This window comes from Macroventuria anomochaeta (assembly GCF_010093625.1).
Source record: "Macroventuria anomochaeta strain CBS 525.71 unplaced genomic scaffold BU25scaffold_5, whole genome shotgun sequence".
NCBI lineage: Eukaryota > Fungi > Ascomycota > Dothideomycetes > Pleosporales > Didymellaceae > Macroventuria > Macroventuria anomochaeta.
In genome coordinates, this window is record NW_022985366.1 from 502,450 (window position 1) to 520,521 (window position 18,072).

Sequence of the window (18,072 nt, forward strand, 5' to 3'; positions counted from 1 at the left end):
AGCAAAGTCACGTTTGTAGAGAAGAGAAATTGTTCGCGGTGAACACAAACGGCAGGCTCGACTCAAAGACATGCATGTGGGTCCAGCACTATCTCTTGCAATGTTTACAGCCCTTTGAGAGCCCTTTGAGCATCGCTGAGCTTTTGGAAACGCAGTTAAGGAGCGACAGTAAAGGCAAAGCGCAAGAACCGGAGGGGTATAGCTAGGGTGGTGGAGTGTTGATGGAGATGCCGCAGTCCGTCCAGTCAGAAAGCTGAGTGGCCGCAACCACCATCGTCACCTTACAGCGCACGCCGGTACCAACAAGCACCCTGCACGCCGTTGAAGCCGCCTACGACCGCCGTGTACCTACCACAGAGCCAGAATACATGCCGACAGCCCCAGACCACCCGCGCGCACTCAAAACCCCACGGGCGCCCCGCCCTAGCCTTTCATGACGCCGCCGCAAGATGCCATGCCCAAGCCCCCAAACTTCCCGCAGAATGTAGAAGCCTCCGCCATACTACCCAAGCAGCGCGCGTCGCCTGCGTCTTCTCTGGCGTCGCTGCCCTATCGCCGGTCGAACCCGAGCCTCTCCAAGCTATTCGAATCGACCACGAGCATCTCGACCCCTAGCAACTCGCGCCCTAGCTCGGGTACCGCGACACCGACTGCATCCACCGTACCTGGCTCTGTCTTCTCGCCCGGATCACGGTCTGGTGGAACAAGAACGCCTACCAGTCTGCCGCCAGGCGTGTCAGACGAGTACCGGACGCTCATACAGCGCGCATTCGTGCCACATATTGCAGTATTGGCAGATGCTGAGACCGAGGCGTTGATCAGGGGCAAGGGGCTGGACGGCGGTTTCTTGGAGCTACTGAGGCCTTTTGGAGAGCAGGTACCCGGCAAGGTAACCATAAGAGATAGCATTGGCGCAAGCAAGAGCCATGACGACTTTGGTGTACGCTTCGTAGGTGTTGAAGATGCATACCCGGACCTGCGAGGTGGTCAGAGAGCATCTGCAGAGCCCACACGGCGGCCACGGCGTACAGGCGGAGACGTACCGCAGATAGAGGAAGTGGTGGACCGACACTTGCAGTATTCGGAGTTCAATCGTCAGGATCCGAATACAGACTACATGAACAAGAGAGAGCCAGCTGCGCACACCGAGGACGCTGGATCACCGTTCTACACCCTCTACCTGCGGCGACTGCTCTCAGGTCTACCAATCGTGCCCCACGAAACATTTGCACACCCTGTGGCTGGCATAATAGCGATCAGCTCGTCAAACCCACATCCAATTGAAGAGCTGCGAAGGCTGTACAACAGACAGCATGATGGGGATCTGCGCTTTCCGCAATGGGTGGAGAATGACTTTCTGCGGTACTACGTTCTTGTGCACGATGAAGAGAACGGGGATATCGCAAAGTCAAATCAAACGTTCGACTCGATGAAACGACATTTCGGTCTGCATTGTCACCTACTTCGACTCAAGAGTCAGGAATGCATACCATCAGACGACGACAGCGTGCGGTTACCAACTTGCGAATGGATGTCTGCTGGTGAAGAGCTAGCAGAGATCCAGAAGCGAGGTACGTCCTTCGCCAACAAGCTTTCCAATTCCTACTGACTTTCTTTGCAGAAACCACAGACGACATCACCGACCCAACACCGTACTTCCCTGACTCTGACATCAGCAGCCTGCGAACTTTCATCCGTGAGCTCGTCACCCAATCTATAATACCCAACATGGAGCGCAGCGTGGCAACCTGGAACGAGCAAATCCTCTCCCGCCGCCGTGGTTTGTCAGGCCGCTTCATGTCCCTCTCCAAGCGCTGGACACCCTTTGGCAGCTCCCGCAACAGCGCCTCTGCCTCTCCCTCCTCAAACTCCAACTACGACAGCCTCCAAGGCTTCTACCGCCCCGACGCGCCCGAAGCCATCATGCGGCGACTCGCAGACTACTGCTTCATGCTGCGCGACTGGAAACTCGCACTCTCCACCTACGACATCCTGCGCATCGACTTCCAAAATGACAAAGCCTGGCGGCACTACGCAGGAGCAAGCGAAATGGCCGCTCTATCCGCGCTCATGGTGCCAACACCCATGAGCTCGAAGAACCGGTCCGAGAACATAGATGCCTGGATCGAAGCCGCATCGTACTCCTACACCGACCGCCAGCGCAGCGCAGCGCCCTACTACGCCCTCCGCACCCTCGCCCTCTCCACCGAACTGCTCCGCCTACGAGGCTCCAGTGCCGCCGACGACGCCGCGCGCTGGGGGACCCGCATCCTCGAGACAGGTCTCGTAGGCAATATCGGCCACGCGCTGGTCACAGAGCGCATATCAGCCTGCTACAGCATACGCACGGGCATCGGGATATACCGGCTCGGCAACCGACGGAGGAAGGCTGCGCTCTGGGCGGTGCTGGCCGCGGAGGCGTGGTGGCGGTTGGAGCGCAGTCAGCAGGCGGAGGAGTGTCTTGATAATGCGCTACGGCTGTACAATACACGCGCGGAGACGAGGGATGGTGGGGCGGTGAAATTGCCGTTTGAGGAGATGCAGAGGTTTGTTGATGAGTCGAGACAGCAGATTCTGGGCTTAAGGTTAACGAATCAGGGGTTCATTGAAGGGCGGGATGAGGAAGAGGGGGGTGAGAAGGGAGAAGGGGAGGTTGAGGAGGTCGCTGAGACGCTGGATAAGAGTCCACGGGCGCACAGGAAGAGCTTGCTAAACCCGGTACAAGGAGGAGATGCGGGACCGCTCAGTCCGGTACTGGAGAGGGGTGAGAAGAGCGATCCTCTTGCTGAGGGGTTTGAGTGATCAGGTGGACGTGGTAATGAAGTCAAGTCTTGGAATGTAGTTATGCATGGCATGGGCGTTGTGTTGGAGCATATGGTACATAATGCAACTGTGCATGACGTTTCTGACTTCACATTCTGATGCTCGTTATCGTAACACACGTCATAAGTCAAGAACTGATCCGACATTGTACTACATGGTATTGAAGCAAAAGAAAATGAGGTATCACAAAAGCACTAAACCCGAACACCATCATAACACATCTAAGGACACCAATCCGGACTTCGCAGAGTCGTACACACAGCGCTGCACTCCTAGATACTTTGCTCCATCTCGGTGATGTAGAGCTTGATGTGGCTCTCCATCTTGAGGTACTCGTCGTGCGCCGCATGGACCTCGTTCTCAATGTTGTCCTTGAGCTCAGCCATCTTCTTTTCTGTCTGCTCAATGCGTACTCGCCGCCTCTCCATCTCGCGCCCCTTTTCGCCTCGCTCTTCGGCTAGTTTGGCGTGTGTATCGCGCAGTTCTTCCATACGAAGGTGTGCCCGCTCTGCTTCTTCGTTGCCCTTCGTTCTCAGCTTCTCTGTTCGCGCGTTGACATTGCTCAGCTGCTTCTGGAGTAGTCGCTCTTGCCTCTCAACGTCCCTAACGTTGTTGCTGCGGTCTGCGAGTGCGTCCCTATGTCGCGATGCCTTTGCTAGTTCCTCTTCTTCTTTAGCTAGGTCGGCTTGTACGTCCGTCAAGAGTCGTGTACAGGACGTGACGTCGGTGATGACTATGCCAAATGAGTCGGTGGATGTTTGGAGAGCGCGGGCGCGGCGATCTAGGGTGTCGATTTGGCTCTTGTCGGCAGAGAGGCGGTCGTTCAGGTCGCGCAGCGAGTCCTCGAGAGCTGTTGGGCTCTGCTGTGTGTATGGCTTTAATTTGATGATCTCGCGCTGCACATTCTCCTTGTTCTCGACCTTCTGCTGCAGCATTTCTTTGAGTCTGGCTTGCTCAGCCTTCGCTCGCTCAAGCTTCTCCATGACTGCCTCTTGGCCCCGCTTCAGCTCTAGAAGCCTGTCCTTGAGCTCATCGTTGCGCTTCTTCTTCTCTTGCATAAGCCTCTCGGTAGCCGTTCGGTTACGCTGGAGTTCAGCAAGCTGCATCTCCTTCGCCTCCTTGTCATTGTACAGCTGCTCAATGCGAAGCTTTGTACGCTCGGCCTTGTTGAAGTGCTCGTCGATTACCGCCGTTTGCGATTCTCTGAATCTTATAAAGTTGATCATGTGCGAGAAGATCTTAACTAATCGATGATGCGTAGGCTTGTAGAGGTCCGCGAAAGTGAAATCATAGATGCCACACTTGTGGAAATTAGCTCTCGAGTGCTCTCGTCGCACGCAGTGTGGTGGCATTGGGACGTACCTCTCGCAGTAGCTTCTTCAAAATGACGAAGAACGCCATCAGATCGCGTGTGTCGCTGGTGAACAAACGCTCAGCACCCTCGCCGCACAGGTCCTCTGCCGCAGCGCGCATTGCAGGTGCAACCACTTCGCGAGTGGTGTTCATAAGCAACTCCGCAAGCCATTCGAAAACTTTCTGAATGATCTGTGGGTTGGGCTTTTGGAGGTCTGCAACGGTGAAGCCGATGCCGATGTCTGTTATACATCCAGCAATTTCAGCGTCGGGCTGCACATGTTAGCAGTGCGCATCCATCCCCGAACAAAGCGCATACCAGAGTCATGAAGGCGTCGTTCTCTTGCGGTGGAGGCGCGCGTTGGTTGTGGGCGCCGTGGGAGGTGGTGCGTGGAGCCATGCTCATGCGCGGACCGTAAGACATGATGGGCTGTAAATGCGATTACGATATTCAGGTAGTTGCGGCGGCACAATGTTGGGTTCGTTATTGCTGTATTGCGGTGGTGTTGATGTCCCGGCAAGTGTTGTTTTGTCAACAAAGCGTTGGCGAGGAAGGAACAAACGCTTGACTCGATCCGGCGATTGCGGTTTGGGCACCGCCCGTGGGGCTGAGAACGCAGTTCTCACCAACACGATGGTAAGATGTCGAAGAAAGGAAAGAAGCCTTGTAGACACGGTTGCAAGTACGTCGGTGCAGTCGAACTATGAGATTCAATTTGGTGATAAGATGCGATCAACTGCTACTTTCGAGTGAGGTTCCTACTGTCTGAAAGACCGGTCGCAGCACATAGGTGATAGAACACGAAGCACCTCTTACCCATCATCGATGCCGGGCATGTAGTCCTGGCGCGAACGCATATCATCGAGTCCTCGATGATCTGGTTCTTGAAGGCGTGCGCCGTAAACAATAGTGTTCGAGAAATTGACCATGGAATCGGAGCACCTGCACATCTAGTGGAAGCAGCCAAATCGTGTGTCCACCCAGATAGCAGTGTATTTGCTCGAATGAACCATATGTGTGATTGACCTACTAGATGAGCTTACGCTACTAGACTGCAAGTTACCTTGTCTGGCTGCCGAATTGCTCGAGGGTAATTTTGCAACATCAACAGTTGTTGCATAACAACATCGACAGGCAATTTGTTACACCGGTTGGCATGCACAAGGGTTGTCTGCAAGAAGCGACCGTTGAGGAATATAACGATACTTCGAACTTAAAAGAGACAGATGAAAGGCCACGTAGGGAGTTGACTGTTGGTCGAGTGCTTCGTTCCACGACAATCGATGAAGATCGTGACACCTTGGTACTCGTCCCAGCAACTCGGGAGTTGTTGGCAGGATACTTGAAAAGCTGTGGCCTCGCTTCGATGCACGCATCTGCTTCCCCGTTGCGGTGACTGCTGCGGTGTGAGCACGCTGAGCTGTCGAGGATGTTTTGTACAACACAGCAAGTCTTGAACGATTGACTAGTAGGTTTTGTTGCAGTTGTAGTTCTGTCTGAGCTCGAGCTTTGGCGGATACATGTCGTCTGTATGTCCTTACACAGCGATATAGCAGAAGTCTACAGAGTTCGGAAGCAAAACCGTCAGATTGCAGCAAATTCTCTTCCGCTGCAGCGAGTCAGCGAACAAAGACGAGAATGTATCTGTGGGTAGTATGTTGTTGTTTATCGGTCAACATGCAGCAGTCAAAGCAGTCAAAGCAGTCATGCCGGCATGCAGGAGAGAGTTCGAGGGTCCTGGTAAGGGTCCACAAAAGGAGCCGTCTGATGGCGTACCAATATTTTTCGTAGACTAGGGAGCAGTGTGCATCTCCAGGATATCCTGGAACATCGGCAAGTCGAAGCCAGCGCAACGTCGTTTCACTGCGATGCAGCATGTGTCGAGAACGTATGTTTGGCAATTGCCGTTGCAACATCAACAGGACGATCTGAACAAAATATTGAGCCTTGGAGACCCACGGATCTCCTAAGGACAGCCTAAGGTGAGACATGGTCGAACACAACATCAAGTAGTTGAAACAGCTGCATGCCATGCTCCTCTCGTTGCACAGCTTCAAGAGGCTGATTTGACACGAGAACCACGAAAACATCGAACATGGAGCCGTCCGAACCGATGTGTCATTTGCAATGATGTGCTCGTAACCAGAACTTCAATACGGATTGATAACACCCGGCAGCTTGCGTCCATGGATGCTCAAGATCCGGGTACCTGAGTGGGTGAGTTGTCGAACGTTGTCGACGAAGGTCTCCTCGACTGGGGAGGTCTGCCGTAGGATCTGAGCCCAATTACAATGATTGGAGGGGAGGCACCCCGTAATGATGATATGCTCCCGCAGACCTGGCTAGCATTGATACCGTTGCTGGCGGATGCTGCAAAACCGACGTGGCTCTCCACGCCCCGCGGATTTCGATACTTTCTGCAGGACTCGAATGCACCGTTCCGTGATCCTCAGCGTGATCTGTCGCTAGCGGAAGGTCTAGAGTCTTCGGACGTCACTGGGCATGGCTCTGCTCGTAGCCAGTGTTGGCGGCGTGAGCTGAGGCAGGTGACCTGAAGACTTGACTTGCTGTGAGCCGTGGTCGAGAAATTGAACGGTGCTCTCGAAGAAATTCACTGTTCATGGGAACCAGTGTGCTGACGGTGGTGATTGGCACAGGCATTGATGAGGGCTGTGGCAGCCATGGATCCCATGATGGGCATCGGAGGCGTCCGAATGGCGTAGCCATAGTGGGCCTAGCACCTCGCGCCTTCCTTCTGCTTGTGAAGAAGGAAGGCTCGACCGGAGGGATCGTCAGTGATCAACTGGGAGCGTTGTTGGCGTCCAATTGAGGTGTTTGCCAGTCACACTCTGTCGCCATGAGTTGCTTTGCCCACCAATCTTCTGCATGGTGTTCTGCAGCGAGTCTTCTGAGCAGCGCCTGAGCAGCGAGGCACTGCGAGGAGCCAACGTCTAATCGTTAGCTGAGCAGCCATCGCCTGTGCGCCGACCGCTGAGGGAGTGGTACCGGCGGACCCAGCGTGCGCCAGGCAATTCCCCGAACCAAGAACGCTGAAGGGGTATTTTTGGCGTGCCTCGTGGTGGGGACTTCAGGGCTTTACCGTCACAGCCGTCCGAGCCTTTCCAAGGTTCAGCAGTGCCGCTGCGTGACTGTCAAGTTCCCTTACATCACACACGCCGTCTAGCAGCTCCAGGGCGTTCCATCACTGTCGCCTCTCCCTTTCTCTGCCGTCTCTCGAATTACTTCTCCAGTTTCTCCCACACGCCGGCCTGTATTTTGACGCCCGTTCGACGGCCTGCCCACGCTGCTGCCAAGTATCCTGCCAGTCAGACATGATGCATTCTAGCCGACAGTGCAGCGACACCAACACCAGATAGGCCGAGAGGTATCAGTGCACCACCCGCCCAATTCGCGCCTCGCGCAGTCACGTTTTGCGCTGGCGACGAGCTGCGCAAACCACCACCACCACTGCCCAGGTCCTCGCAAGGCCGGCCAACGTGCATCCATGCCGTGGCCGTTTGGGCGCAAGAGCGGAAGAGCCGCTAAATTAAAAGAGGGTCGTTCCGCGGTTACGGACAGGAGCGGGCCTGTCGCAGAACAAACCATCACGACTCAGGGCCAGGGCAGCGATGCCCTGCAACATAGGACCAGCCAGCGCAGCGGACGCCGGCGCAGGAGGAGTTCGCGCTCCACAACGTCTTTGCGCAACGTCGAGAAGAATCCTTTCAGCGACCCACCGCTCGACCCTGGCCTTGCCAAAGAGACGCGTCTGCCCAACCCAAACTCGAGTGCTGAAGACATCACCGCCCTGCCACACCAGCGCCTCCTCGCCCACAGCCCGCACTTGCGACCCGTCACCCAGGACTTCAGTGGCGTGCCCTATAACTTTCATTCTCCCTCCCACACCAGCCTGCGCACGGCAAGAGAGCGGGGGAAGCTACAGCGACCCCAGTCACTGCGCAGGGGTCCTCCCAACGAAACATCCCTGGTCCCCCGTAAATCCAGCAAGAGGCGGAAAGAGCATGATCATATACGCGAAGAGGAAATCCGCGCGATGACTCTACCAATGCCACAGAAACGACCTGCCGGGAACTCTGGCGGCATGCTGCGTCGAGAGAGCAAGAAGGTCAAGGGCGGCCTTAACGCACGCTTCGAACGCCCACAGTCCAACATCTCGCTGCCCCTGGAAGACTCGATTCACTCGTCCATGTCCGGCAGTTCCGAACTTCGTGCCTTCCGCGTCAGCGCCCTCGATATCTTCGCACCACGACCGACCATCCGCTTTTCCGTCGGCTCGCAATACTACTACAGTGGCGACCGTTCGTCGCCAACTGCTCGCCTAGAAAGAGGCAATTCCCGCCGGGAAAGGAGGCCCATTAGTTCAAAAGAAGACAAGCGATGGAAAAGGACAAGCAGGATCGACGACCTCGCCGACACACTCGATGCCGGTGCATTGCGAGAGATCCTCGATAGGGACAAGCGGCGTCAAGAGAAGAAGGCAAAGGCAGACCAAGAGCGTCTGCGTCATCGCCTTGAACGACGTGCAGAGAAACAGAATGCTGCTGTAGGTGGCACACCACCAATACCTACTCGGAGTGATACCGTAGGAGCAGTTGGACTTGGCATAGAGAAAGAAGTCGCAGTACCCAAGCCGGAGCCCGTACAAGAGCCGGTAGTGCCAATGGAGGATGTACGTCCAGCAACACCATCGACACCGCCATGGCTTCGTCCGCTCACACCGCCGCCTCTACACCAACTCGAGACCTTGGAGCCTACCACTCCTGCTGGCAATGACAACAGTCAATTGCCCACCCCCATAGAGACACCAATGGAGGACATGATCATCTCAGATGCTCAAGCCGTCCGCTACTCTCGAGGCAACATTGCCGGTCCTGTTCACACCCGTGGACCATCCAACGTTTCTATGATGCCAGAATTGCTCTCCGAGAAGCTGGCCGAAGAGTCGCCCTTCGAATCAGTCGAGCCACATTACGACCCTACGAGAAGCGGGTCGTTACATCCTGTCGAGACTATTGATACAACAACATCCAACAAGGGCTCTAGTTACCGCCGACGCAGCTCGGATGGACGACGAATGAGTGCATTTGCGTCCTTCTTCCGACGAGGCAAGCGAAGCTCTCAAGAGCCAGGTCGTGCCACACCGTCAGAAGCTTCCTTTTCAAACACTTCGCGGGAATCGATGTCTCGCCAGCCACTTCCAGCTCATCTGGTCGCAACTGTACCGACCGCCCCGATCCAGATTAAGAGACCGTCCAGCGTTCCTCGCCGTACAATGTCCAAGTTTAGAGAAGACTTGCCCGAGTTTCCCATCTCTCCACCCGACTCCCGGGTGGCATCACCAGAAGTACCTTCGACGAGTGCAATTGCTGCACGTCGTCGAATTCACAGCCCAGCAGACCTCCGTGTGGGCTCAATTGGGTTGGCAGCCAATGCTCGTTCAGACTCGCCTGTGAGCCCAGGTCTACCACTTGGCAACAAGATGTCACAGTCGCTCGCATCAGTGGACTCAGAGGGGTCTTGGCTGTCAGGCAAGCCGGTCAAGCGCATTTCAAACAAATCCATGATGCGGTCCAGCGTTGCCTCTTCGGCTGTCCAGCAAAACCCTGACTTCAACAACTCCTTTGAAGAGCTGGGAATGGCAGATGACGAGTACTTCAAAAGATTAACACCTCAGCCAGATGAGCTACGCCGATCAAACCTGTCGAGCGAGCTCCTGGGCAGGAAAGCCAGCAGCACTGCCATGGCGACTCTCGATGCTGCCGCCGAATCTGACGAATCTGACGAGCTCACCCCATCCGCCCGACAGCCCGAAGACAGCGAGCATGTCAAGGACGGTGTTGCCCGCCAACCTACCGTTGTGCACCGAAATGTCCGAGTCAAATCTACGGAAGGCCTACTCACCATATTTGATGCGGATGCGCCATCACCCGAGGAAACCCGGAAGACACTTAGCATGGAACCAGACTCGCCACAGTCAGACAATTCAGGCGAGCAAGTCACGGTACAACGTGCGAAGAGCGTGGACTTTGGCAAACATCACGTGCAGCACCTTAGTGCCGGCTCTGCTAAACTTTTGGACATTCAAAAGCGATCCAGCACAGCCTCACACAGCAGGTTGTCTCAGCACGAGTAGATGATTTATTCTGAGGCGCTGAGTGATCGTTTTAGGGAAACTGCCATGACCGCCACACAACGCCACTCCTTTTGCTTTTCCTCTGTAATTGTCAGTCATTACTGTACCCACCCCAGTCACTCTTTACACATTTCCTACACCATAATGTTTTGCTTTTGGTTGGCACATGCAGTTCCCTAGACGACTCTCCCCACGATGGATGATCACACTCCTGCCACACACCTGCAGATGACGGCTGGTAGAAGGCGCTTGTCTCTGGGAGACTGCATAGCGCGGCGTTGATTTGATTTGAGGAGTTATATTTTTCGGGCGTGATACCACATTGTGTTGTTGTATACAGGCTGCAAGCCACGGCTTCTGTGCCATCTCGTTCCTCTTGGTTCAATCTCAAACAGGCTTTGGAACGACTGTCGGGTCAAAGCGATCGGGGACGCAATGGCGCGTCTTCATGGGATTATTCTTACATGGTGCATCTGGGTTTCAACAAAATGTAGTATCTAGGAACAGTTTGGAGGCACTGGGATCTTGGAGATGTACCGCGCTCACGCGCCATATATGGCTTGTTAGAGCCGCTTGTAGTTTCAAACACAGCTGTCTTGACAGCCTTTAAAACTGTATCTCACAAGCAACTTGAATGTCACTCCCATTGCCTGGATCATTAGAGGCAAGCCACGCTGCAAGGTGCCCCTCCATGGCGTTGGGCTGACACCGGAGGTAAGGTGGGGCACGAAACTTGGACTTCATGGATGTCCAAACAAAGTGACATATTGAAGGGCAGGGGGGAAGGGTTCAATATCGACAGTCATCTAGCACAGGTCTGAGACAAAGGTGCTGAGACAATCGCCACAGCATCAACAGCAGCTCTTGCCCGCGCAATTTCTGCCTGAATAAAAAGACAGGACCCTGGTGGGGCGTCGGGCAAGCGCGCACGTCATGGGGTTGCAGCAGCCCACCCGCGGCGGCGAGGTAAGCCCCTCTAGCATTAATCATTGTTCCCTTCAAACTCCGCCAGCCTTTGCTGAGACCTACAACACGCAGAACTCCGTAAGTTGCCCGTTTCCTGTTTGTGTCTGCTTTCTCATCTTGCGTGTGTGCACGATTCCGCATCTTTTTGCCTTTGTGCAGGGACTCGACGACTCGCGCGCCTTTACCGAATCTAAACCTGGCGACGCATCGTCCACTTTGTCACCGCGTTGTAATCGGCACCGGCAGGCATCTTTGTCCAGTTCATTCTATCAGCCGAGCCTTATCAATCGTCTAATCTTCTGTTCACTTCCTTTGCTGTACTTATATCATGTTTGCCCCGTCGACGTCACGATTTACCAGAACACTGCTTACCTCTGCGCGTCTGCAAACAGTTTCAATCAACCCCACATCCTCCGCGAACCTATACCGACCTCTTCTCACACAGAAGTTCTTCTCCAACACAGCCAGAATGTCTGACACCGGCGTACACAACCTCCAGACGTGAGTCTCCCATTGTCGCGATGGCACAATATCGCAATGTCTTACCTGCATGGGCGACGTCATCGTCTCTGTAAGCAAATGCTAACAACATCGCAGCAAGGCGGCCTTCGACGAGGCGCTCGGCGACAAGTCCAGCCTGATGGTCCTTGACTGCTTCGCTACCTGGTGCGGTCCTTGCAAGGTCATTGCGCCCCAGGTTGTCAAGTGAGTCCGTCTACACGTTTAACTAGAACATTTCTAACAAACTCCACAGGTTCTCCAGCACATACCCCAACGCACGCTTCTATAAGCTTGACGTCGACGAGGTCCCCGATGTTGCACAGGAACTCGGCATCCGTGCCATGCCCACCTTCCTTCTCTTCAAGAATGGTGACAAGGTCGCCGAGGTCGTCGGTGCCAACCCCAAGGCTCTCGAGGCCGCCATCAAGGCCAACGTCGACGCATAGATTGCGCGCACAGCACATACTCGCAAACGATCTCGTTCGGCAGCTTAGCATTGGGTAGAGGAGGAAGTGGACACAAAAGGTCGCATTTTTAGGTGCACATGGCCCCTTGCAGCTCATCGGAAGGGACATATTGCAGCACAGATATCATGATACCTTACTAAATGACACGACTTGACATAGATTACGCTTTCACTCTTTGCGCTTTTCTCGCGGATTGCTGCTTGGCAGTACTGTTTTCTGAGATTCAGGCTGACGCACACAGAGCTTACAAATGCAACAATCCGAGATCGGCCTGACTCGGCATCTCCACCACTACCCACCACGAGCGATCTTTCCGTGACAACAAGGAACTTCACAAGTACTTCGTAAGAGAGTTCAAGTTTGGAAAAAGACTCCGGTGCTGGAACTTGACAGAACCCGCACAGCCACCATCCGGATCTTTTTCAGCAACAGCAGCATTGTGGGCCTGCCCGGATCCCCAGAGCTGTTGCGATTCGAGGGCACACTGACTCTGTAATAGGTGTGCCTATTCATTACTTTGCTTCCCATGTGCTCGAAACTACACACTTCCACAAAGGCGATTCTAAGCCTAGCAGATAAACACGTTCGTGCTCCCGAGAATCATATCCCACAGCGTGAAAGGCGTTTCCCTGATGCCAACCTCGTGTCTAAATCACACTTCCGTTCTTGACCCACAGAATCTGGCTTCCCATCCGTTGCTCATTCGTGCACGGGTCGTAGAAGAGGACAGATGGGCTGTGCCCTGCGGTGGCTGCAAAGTTCGGCTGAGGTGCCCCTCTCCCATTGAAGAATTCCCCACGCCCAATGTTAATCCTTGGAATCTGATCTCTGCCCCTCCCAGGGTCTTTGGGTCAAGCCGCAAGTTTTACTTGTTCCACTATCCACTTTCGAGCACCTGCATTACATTTGACAGCTTTAGCTCCTTTAGTATGTCAATTCAGCTTGTCACAGGCATTGACTTGATCATGGTCCTATTTGGTCTCTACTGACAAGAACGCCAGTTTTGGGGGGCAAAGCCCCCCTTTTTGAGAATCTGAGCTGCAGGTTCTGACTCCGAAGAGTCCATTGTCAAGGACGTACGCTATGGATCTGGAAGGGCCAACGCTTAGGATTAGGGTACAAGGTACCCAAGCGGGACGTCCAGATGGAGCATCCGACCTATGATCACCCAAGTCAGGAAGCAATTCCAAGGCTTGTCAGATCGAACCCCTCACCTGTCCGTATTTTGAAGGTGGATTGACGGCTAGACTGGACAGTCAGACAAGACAGCGACAGCAGTTTGATGGCTTGGCAAGTATCAAAAGCAGGCTTATCCCCCCAACTCCTCCTCACCTTTTTCCCATCTATTACCTATCTGTGTACCTGCGCTTCGTTTGCCAAGAGCTTTCAGCTCAGTTCTCCTGTCCCTCTCCCGGTCTTCCTGATCACAGCTTCATAGCTGTGATTCCTTCATCATGGTTGCCAGTAGCAATTGGTTTCCTATCTTGATGATGCTACTTGGCAGCATCTTGTTCGCTAACGCTTCGTCCCCGCGTTGCGTCCCTGCTTCTTTCGTTTCATCGACCATTGCTTACGTTTCGGTCAATGCTACGGCTACTCGTAGGTGTTGTGCTCTAGGTATCACAACATCTACTGATTACATCTCAGCAGTCTCGGTCTCTACGCCAACTTCTTCTACTGGCAGTCATCCTGACAGACATGAGGTCGCACCCTGGTGTCAGTTCGCGCAGGGTCAATCCTACAAGGGCTATGTCATGCACTGTGGCCTAGACTTCTGTCTCGGTGATCTCTCCAATAAGCGGGTTAAAGATTTCGACAAGTGTGTGGGCCTTTGCAATGTCACTTCCGGCTGCTCGGCCATGTCTTACCAGGCCGAATCTGATGATGGCCTCAACGGAATGTGCTGGTTGAAGGATAACATCGCCAGCTTTCAACGGGCAAACAGGTGGATCCTAGGCATGCACAGAGTCGACGTGCCGTACACTCTTCCCAGCTGGTTCCATCCACCGGGCAGGGCCTCATCTATGGTTGCGCCTTCTTCTCCGGTCTGGACCCCATCGGCGAGCAATTCACCCAAGAGTGTGTCCGTCACGACTCACTCATCTACGGTCACTTCGTTCTCCAAGCCTTCGCCTGCTGCTTCGTCGAATGTCGCGCTTTCTTCTCCGGCCAGCAAGTTGTCTTCGACAACTCCAGTCGTCAAGACCTCGTCGTACAACAGTGTCTCATCAGCCACGACCCGTTCGCCGTTGGTTACTTCGTCTAGTAAACCTTCGTTCACTGCCGACCAGGGCGCGTCAGGCGGTAGTACCTCGATTGGCCCCCCGTTCTGGTTCAGCTCTGCGCACCCGTGCTATCCCACTGACTGTTCGTTCCCAGTGACTAGGTCGTACCCCTCGCTGTCAATTTCTTGGGTTCAGCAGTCGTCGAAAGTCGCGCCGTTGAGCAGTAAGGTCACGCTTACCAAGTCGGTTGTCACGACCAAGGTCTTCACTAGTAGCAAGGCCTCGGTTACCAAGTCGTTCTTCAAGACTAGTGCATCTACGTCTACTCGGTACTCGAAGCCATCTAGGACTGGAACTTCTGTTTATGGGAGGCCTTCATCAACATCATCTGCTTACTCGTCGCCTCCTGTGGTCTCTTCTGGATATGTTCCGCTCTCTTCTAGTCGTCTGACTAGCAGTGTCCACCGCCCTTCGAGCTCAAGCAAGGGTTACGTTGTGTCTTCGTCGGTGTTCTCGGTCTACTTGCAGCCGTCTACCAAGGCCTCATCTCGGCTGTCTTCGCACTCTTCCGGTCGCTCGAGTAGCACGGCTACACGCTCCTCAAGCTCTAGTAAGGATTATGCTGTGTCTACAGTATCACAGACCACCGTAACAACGAGGATATTGGTTTCTGGAACGACGACATCTACAGTGTACAAGCCTGTCCCTACCTGGTCTTCAACGACTCCTGTCGTCTCATCTGCTACGACGACGTCTACGGTCTACAAACCTGTGACCAGCAAGTCTTCAGTGACTTCCATCAGGTCTTCTGGTATTTTGAGTCATTCGACGACGTTCACTTCGTACACTGTCGTCATTCCCACACGGAGTTCCACTGTCATGGCACCGAGCTCTGCTCAGATCTGGACGACCCCTGTTCCCACACGGCCGTTCACTACCACAGTATCGAGCTCTGCCTGGATCATGACAGTCCCTGTTCCTATCAGGGAATCTTCAGTGGTGTCTATGATCTCTGTGACAGATCATACTCCAAGTGCTGAGACGACGGCGACTTCCCTCACGGTCTCGAAGGCGTATGTTACTGTCTCGTCGTCGCAAGGGTATGGCTACACGGTCGTGACTTCCGCTACTGGTTCTAGGCTTGCTAGTTCAGGTCATGTTGGTTCTTCTTCTGTGGCCAGCAGCCACTCTGCTGTTCCCTTCCCTTCGGCAAGTGGGAGCTTGACCCCCATCACGAGCTCAATGGTTCACGTTACTGCGTCCTCGTCTTGGAACACTGGTGCCCATTCATCTTCGGACATAACTTCATCACCAATTCCTACCAGCTTCGTGACCCCCTCGATCTCGGGCTCACACATACCTATCACGAAGTCGGTGACGGCGGTTGGCTCTTTTAAAGCCACTCCCAACCCATCGAGCGAAAGCTCAGGTAGTTCACGTTTGATCTTCAGCTCGTCTTTCGGGATAACTGTCGTATTCGCATTCTTACTCCTCATGCCCTTCGCGGTATGGTGAAGTGAGTAGGTTTTCTCTGTTTGGTAGACATTGCATACCCCTCTACCATGTATGATGGTGACTGTGGGAAGAGGAAGCTTTGTTCTTGGATCTTAAACATGCAGTAGCATCAACTGGGATATGAAGAAGGTCGGGGAGGGATACGGAAGGGATATAATCAGGGAAGAAGTGCCGCAAGCGCCGCTTCACAGATTGGATGAAGGGTAGGAAGGGTGGCTCTCGGCTTTCGGAGCGGGAGTCGAAGTAGTGAATGGGTGATCATGAAGGATCTGGGTCAACGTGATAGGGTGAGGAAAGGTCAAACTGCAAAACCCTGAGGGGCCAAAAACATTTCATAATGGAAAGTTCAAACAAACACTAAGCATTCCACCATTGAAGTCGTAATGAACGGCAGTCTATGCGCCTTTCAAACAGATCTGGTTTTTCACAGCTTCTGCACCCACCTCAAGATCTCCTCCGCACCGCTTTCCCAATTGACATGATTCTGCAGATGATGACCCAAACCCGTCGCAACCTTAAAGCTAACTCCGTCCCAACCATCACCTTTCCCACCTCCAACTCTGACATCACTCTCAGAAATACCATCCAGTTTGCCCACCCTGGCACAATGATGAAAGGCTTCACCATACCTCGTCGCCGCATCCCTCAAAATACTCGGCGTACACAACACATCCTTCTCACCAGCCAGCACTAAAAGCCTCGGCGCAACTCCGGCAAATCCATTAGATCCAGAACCTTTGCGCAGTCTCCAGCCAACAACTGAGCTGATGACGTCTGGACCTGTGACAAAGCGGAAGGCTGCTTGCATGGGCCAGAGCATGGACTCGTACGGACTGAGCAGGGCCTCGAGGTCTTTGACAACGCGGGTGGGTGTTGATGCAGTGAAAAAGGCGTCGTGGACTTGCTTGGTTGTGGCGAGGATGTACCGAGGGTGGAAGAGTCGGTACGGGAAGTGTATTGGGGCTGTCAAGCTCCAGAATTTGTAGACGGACCAGCTGCTTATGATCAGCCTTGAATTTCTTGTGCTTCAGAATTTGAAGGGTGATGCTCACGAGCCAAAACCCGGCACCGCCGCCAGCATACAGAACCCGTGCACTTTGACCAATCCCTTACTCAAAGCATACTGGCTTAAAGCACCACCCGCCGAATGAGCGACCAAAACAACCCGGACCTTCTCCTCAGCGCTCCTCGTCTCAGTCTCTAGCCTCTCCACCTCCTTCACCCCAGCAACAAGATCCTCAGCCATCGTCCCACGAGAAGTAAAATACATCCTCCAAAACCCAGGATACCAGCTACTCCCATGCCCGCGGTAGCTAATCGCATAGCAGGGGTAGCCGCGCGAGGAGAAGTAGGTCATGTAGGAGAGCCATACGGAGGCGCAGCCAAAGCCGCCATGGGCGAAGAAGAGAGGGGGTTTTGAGGATTTGGGGCCAGTAGGGAAGGCAGACAGGAGCTCGAGCGGGCCGGAGGGTGTGGAGATGTAGCGGCGAGTGATGCATTCTGGGAGTGGTGATGAGGGCTGGGGAGGGTTGGGGGAGGGTGCGCGCCATTGAAGGGCGAAGGGTCCGAAGGGCATGGCCGGAAGCTGAGTGTGGAGTCAAGTGTACTGAGGTTGCTGTTTTGAGTGTCGTCGCTGAGATGTTGGTCAATCTATCTTCTCTTTTTACTTTAAACTCGAATTAAAGTATCTGTGCTAATTAATCGGTGGTTCGAATGCTCCGTCTGGAATTCTCTGAGGGGCATGTGAGCCAGAGAACCTTCACGATGAGGGTAAGATGCAGATTCTTGTTACTCCGTGATCTGAAAGGGAAGCCGTAGGCGAAAGGGCGGTTCAGCCGCACGCATGCTGCGCTCGGCACTCTATTTGTGTCCACCAAGTGTGACTGTAACGTTCTTGCATGACGCGACGAAGTCCAAAAGACGTCACAGCCACGACTGTAATGAAGGTAGACGGATGTGTCGGTGAGGTTGGTGGAGATACGAGGAGCAGCGGCGAAGATGCCAGCTCGCGCTAAGCTCAAGGAGGGAAGGCGTACTTGGATCGGTAGTAGCAGCGTGTGAAAAGAA

The 18,072-nt window shown here is 54.1% G+C and overlaps 6 protein-coding genes across 6 annotated transcripts; 4 read left to right on the forward strand and 2 right to left on the reverse strand.

The window, feature by feature from the left end:
- Positions 1-159: 159 nt before the first annotated feature.
- On the forward strand, positions 160-2,802 carry BU25DRAFT_488564 (uncharacterized protein; the record flags this gene model as incomplete). The annotated part of the gene is made up of 2 exons (XM_033711357.1): positions 160-1,571; positions 1,622-2,802. Exons 1-2 carry the CDS (start codon positions 434-436, stop codon positions 2,800-2,802), a joined length of 2,319 nt encoding a protein of 772 aa, XP_033565319.1. The 5' UTR covers positions 160-433.
- A 293-nt stretch (positions 2,803-3,095) lies between these two features.
- BU25DRAFT_455458 (kinetochore protein nuf2) lies at positions 3,096-4,600 on the reverse strand (the record flags this gene model as incomplete). The annotated part of the gene is made up of 3 exons (XM_033709942.1): positions 3,096-4,124; positions 4,186-4,449; positions 4,496-4,600. The coding sequence occupies 3 exons, from the start codon at positions 4,598-4,600 to the stop codon at positions 3,096-3,098; spliced, it is 1,398 nt and encodes a 465-aa protein (XP_033565320.1).
- A 3,082-nt stretch (positions 4,601-7,682) lies between these two features.
- BU25DRAFT_321018 (uncharacterized protein) lies at positions 7,683-10,289 on the forward strand (the record flags this gene model as incomplete). Its single annotated transcript, XM_033702247.1, has 1 exon — positions 7,683-10,289. A coding segment is annotated over one exon (2,607 nt), but the record flags the coding sequence as incomplete, so codon positions are not given.
- Positions 10,290-11,344: 1,055 nt separating this feature from the next.
- On the forward strand, positions 11,345-12,425 carry BU25DRAFT_407680 (thioredoxin-domain-containing protein). The gene is made up of 3 exons (XM_033705610.1): positions 11,345-11,798; positions 11,895-12,002; positions 12,052-12,425. The coding sequence occupies exons 1-3, from the start codon at positions 11,626-11,628 to the stop codon at positions 12,242-12,244; spliced, it is 474 nt and encodes a 157-aa protein (XP_033565322.1). The 5' UTR covers positions 11,345-11,625; the 3' UTR covers positions 12,245-12,425.
- Positions 12,426-13,719: 1,294 nt separating this feature from the next.
- BU25DRAFT_488568 (uncharacterized protein) lies at positions 13,720-16,005 on the forward strand (the record flags this gene model as incomplete). The annotated part of the gene is made up of 2 exons (XM_033711358.1): positions 13,720-13,864; positions 13,913-16,005. 2 exons carry the CDS (start codon positions 13,720-13,722, stop codon positions 16,003-16,005), a joined length of 2,238 nt encoding a protein of 745 aa, XP_033565323.1.
- A 214-nt stretch (positions 16,006-16,219) lies between these two features.
- On the reverse strand, positions 16,220-17,951 carry BU25DRAFT_407681 (alpha/beta-hydrolase). The gene is made up of 2 exons (XM_033705611.1): positions 17,058-17,951; positions 16,220-17,000 (listed from the first exon to the last, which is right to left on the reverse strand). The coding sequence occupies exons 1-2, from the start codon at positions 17,579-17,581 to the stop codon at positions 16,430-16,432; spliced, it is 1,095 nt and encodes a 364-aa protein (XP_033565324.1). The 5' UTR covers positions 17,582-17,951; the 3' UTR covers positions 16,220-16,429.
- Positions 17,952-18,072: the final 121 nt, after the last annotated feature.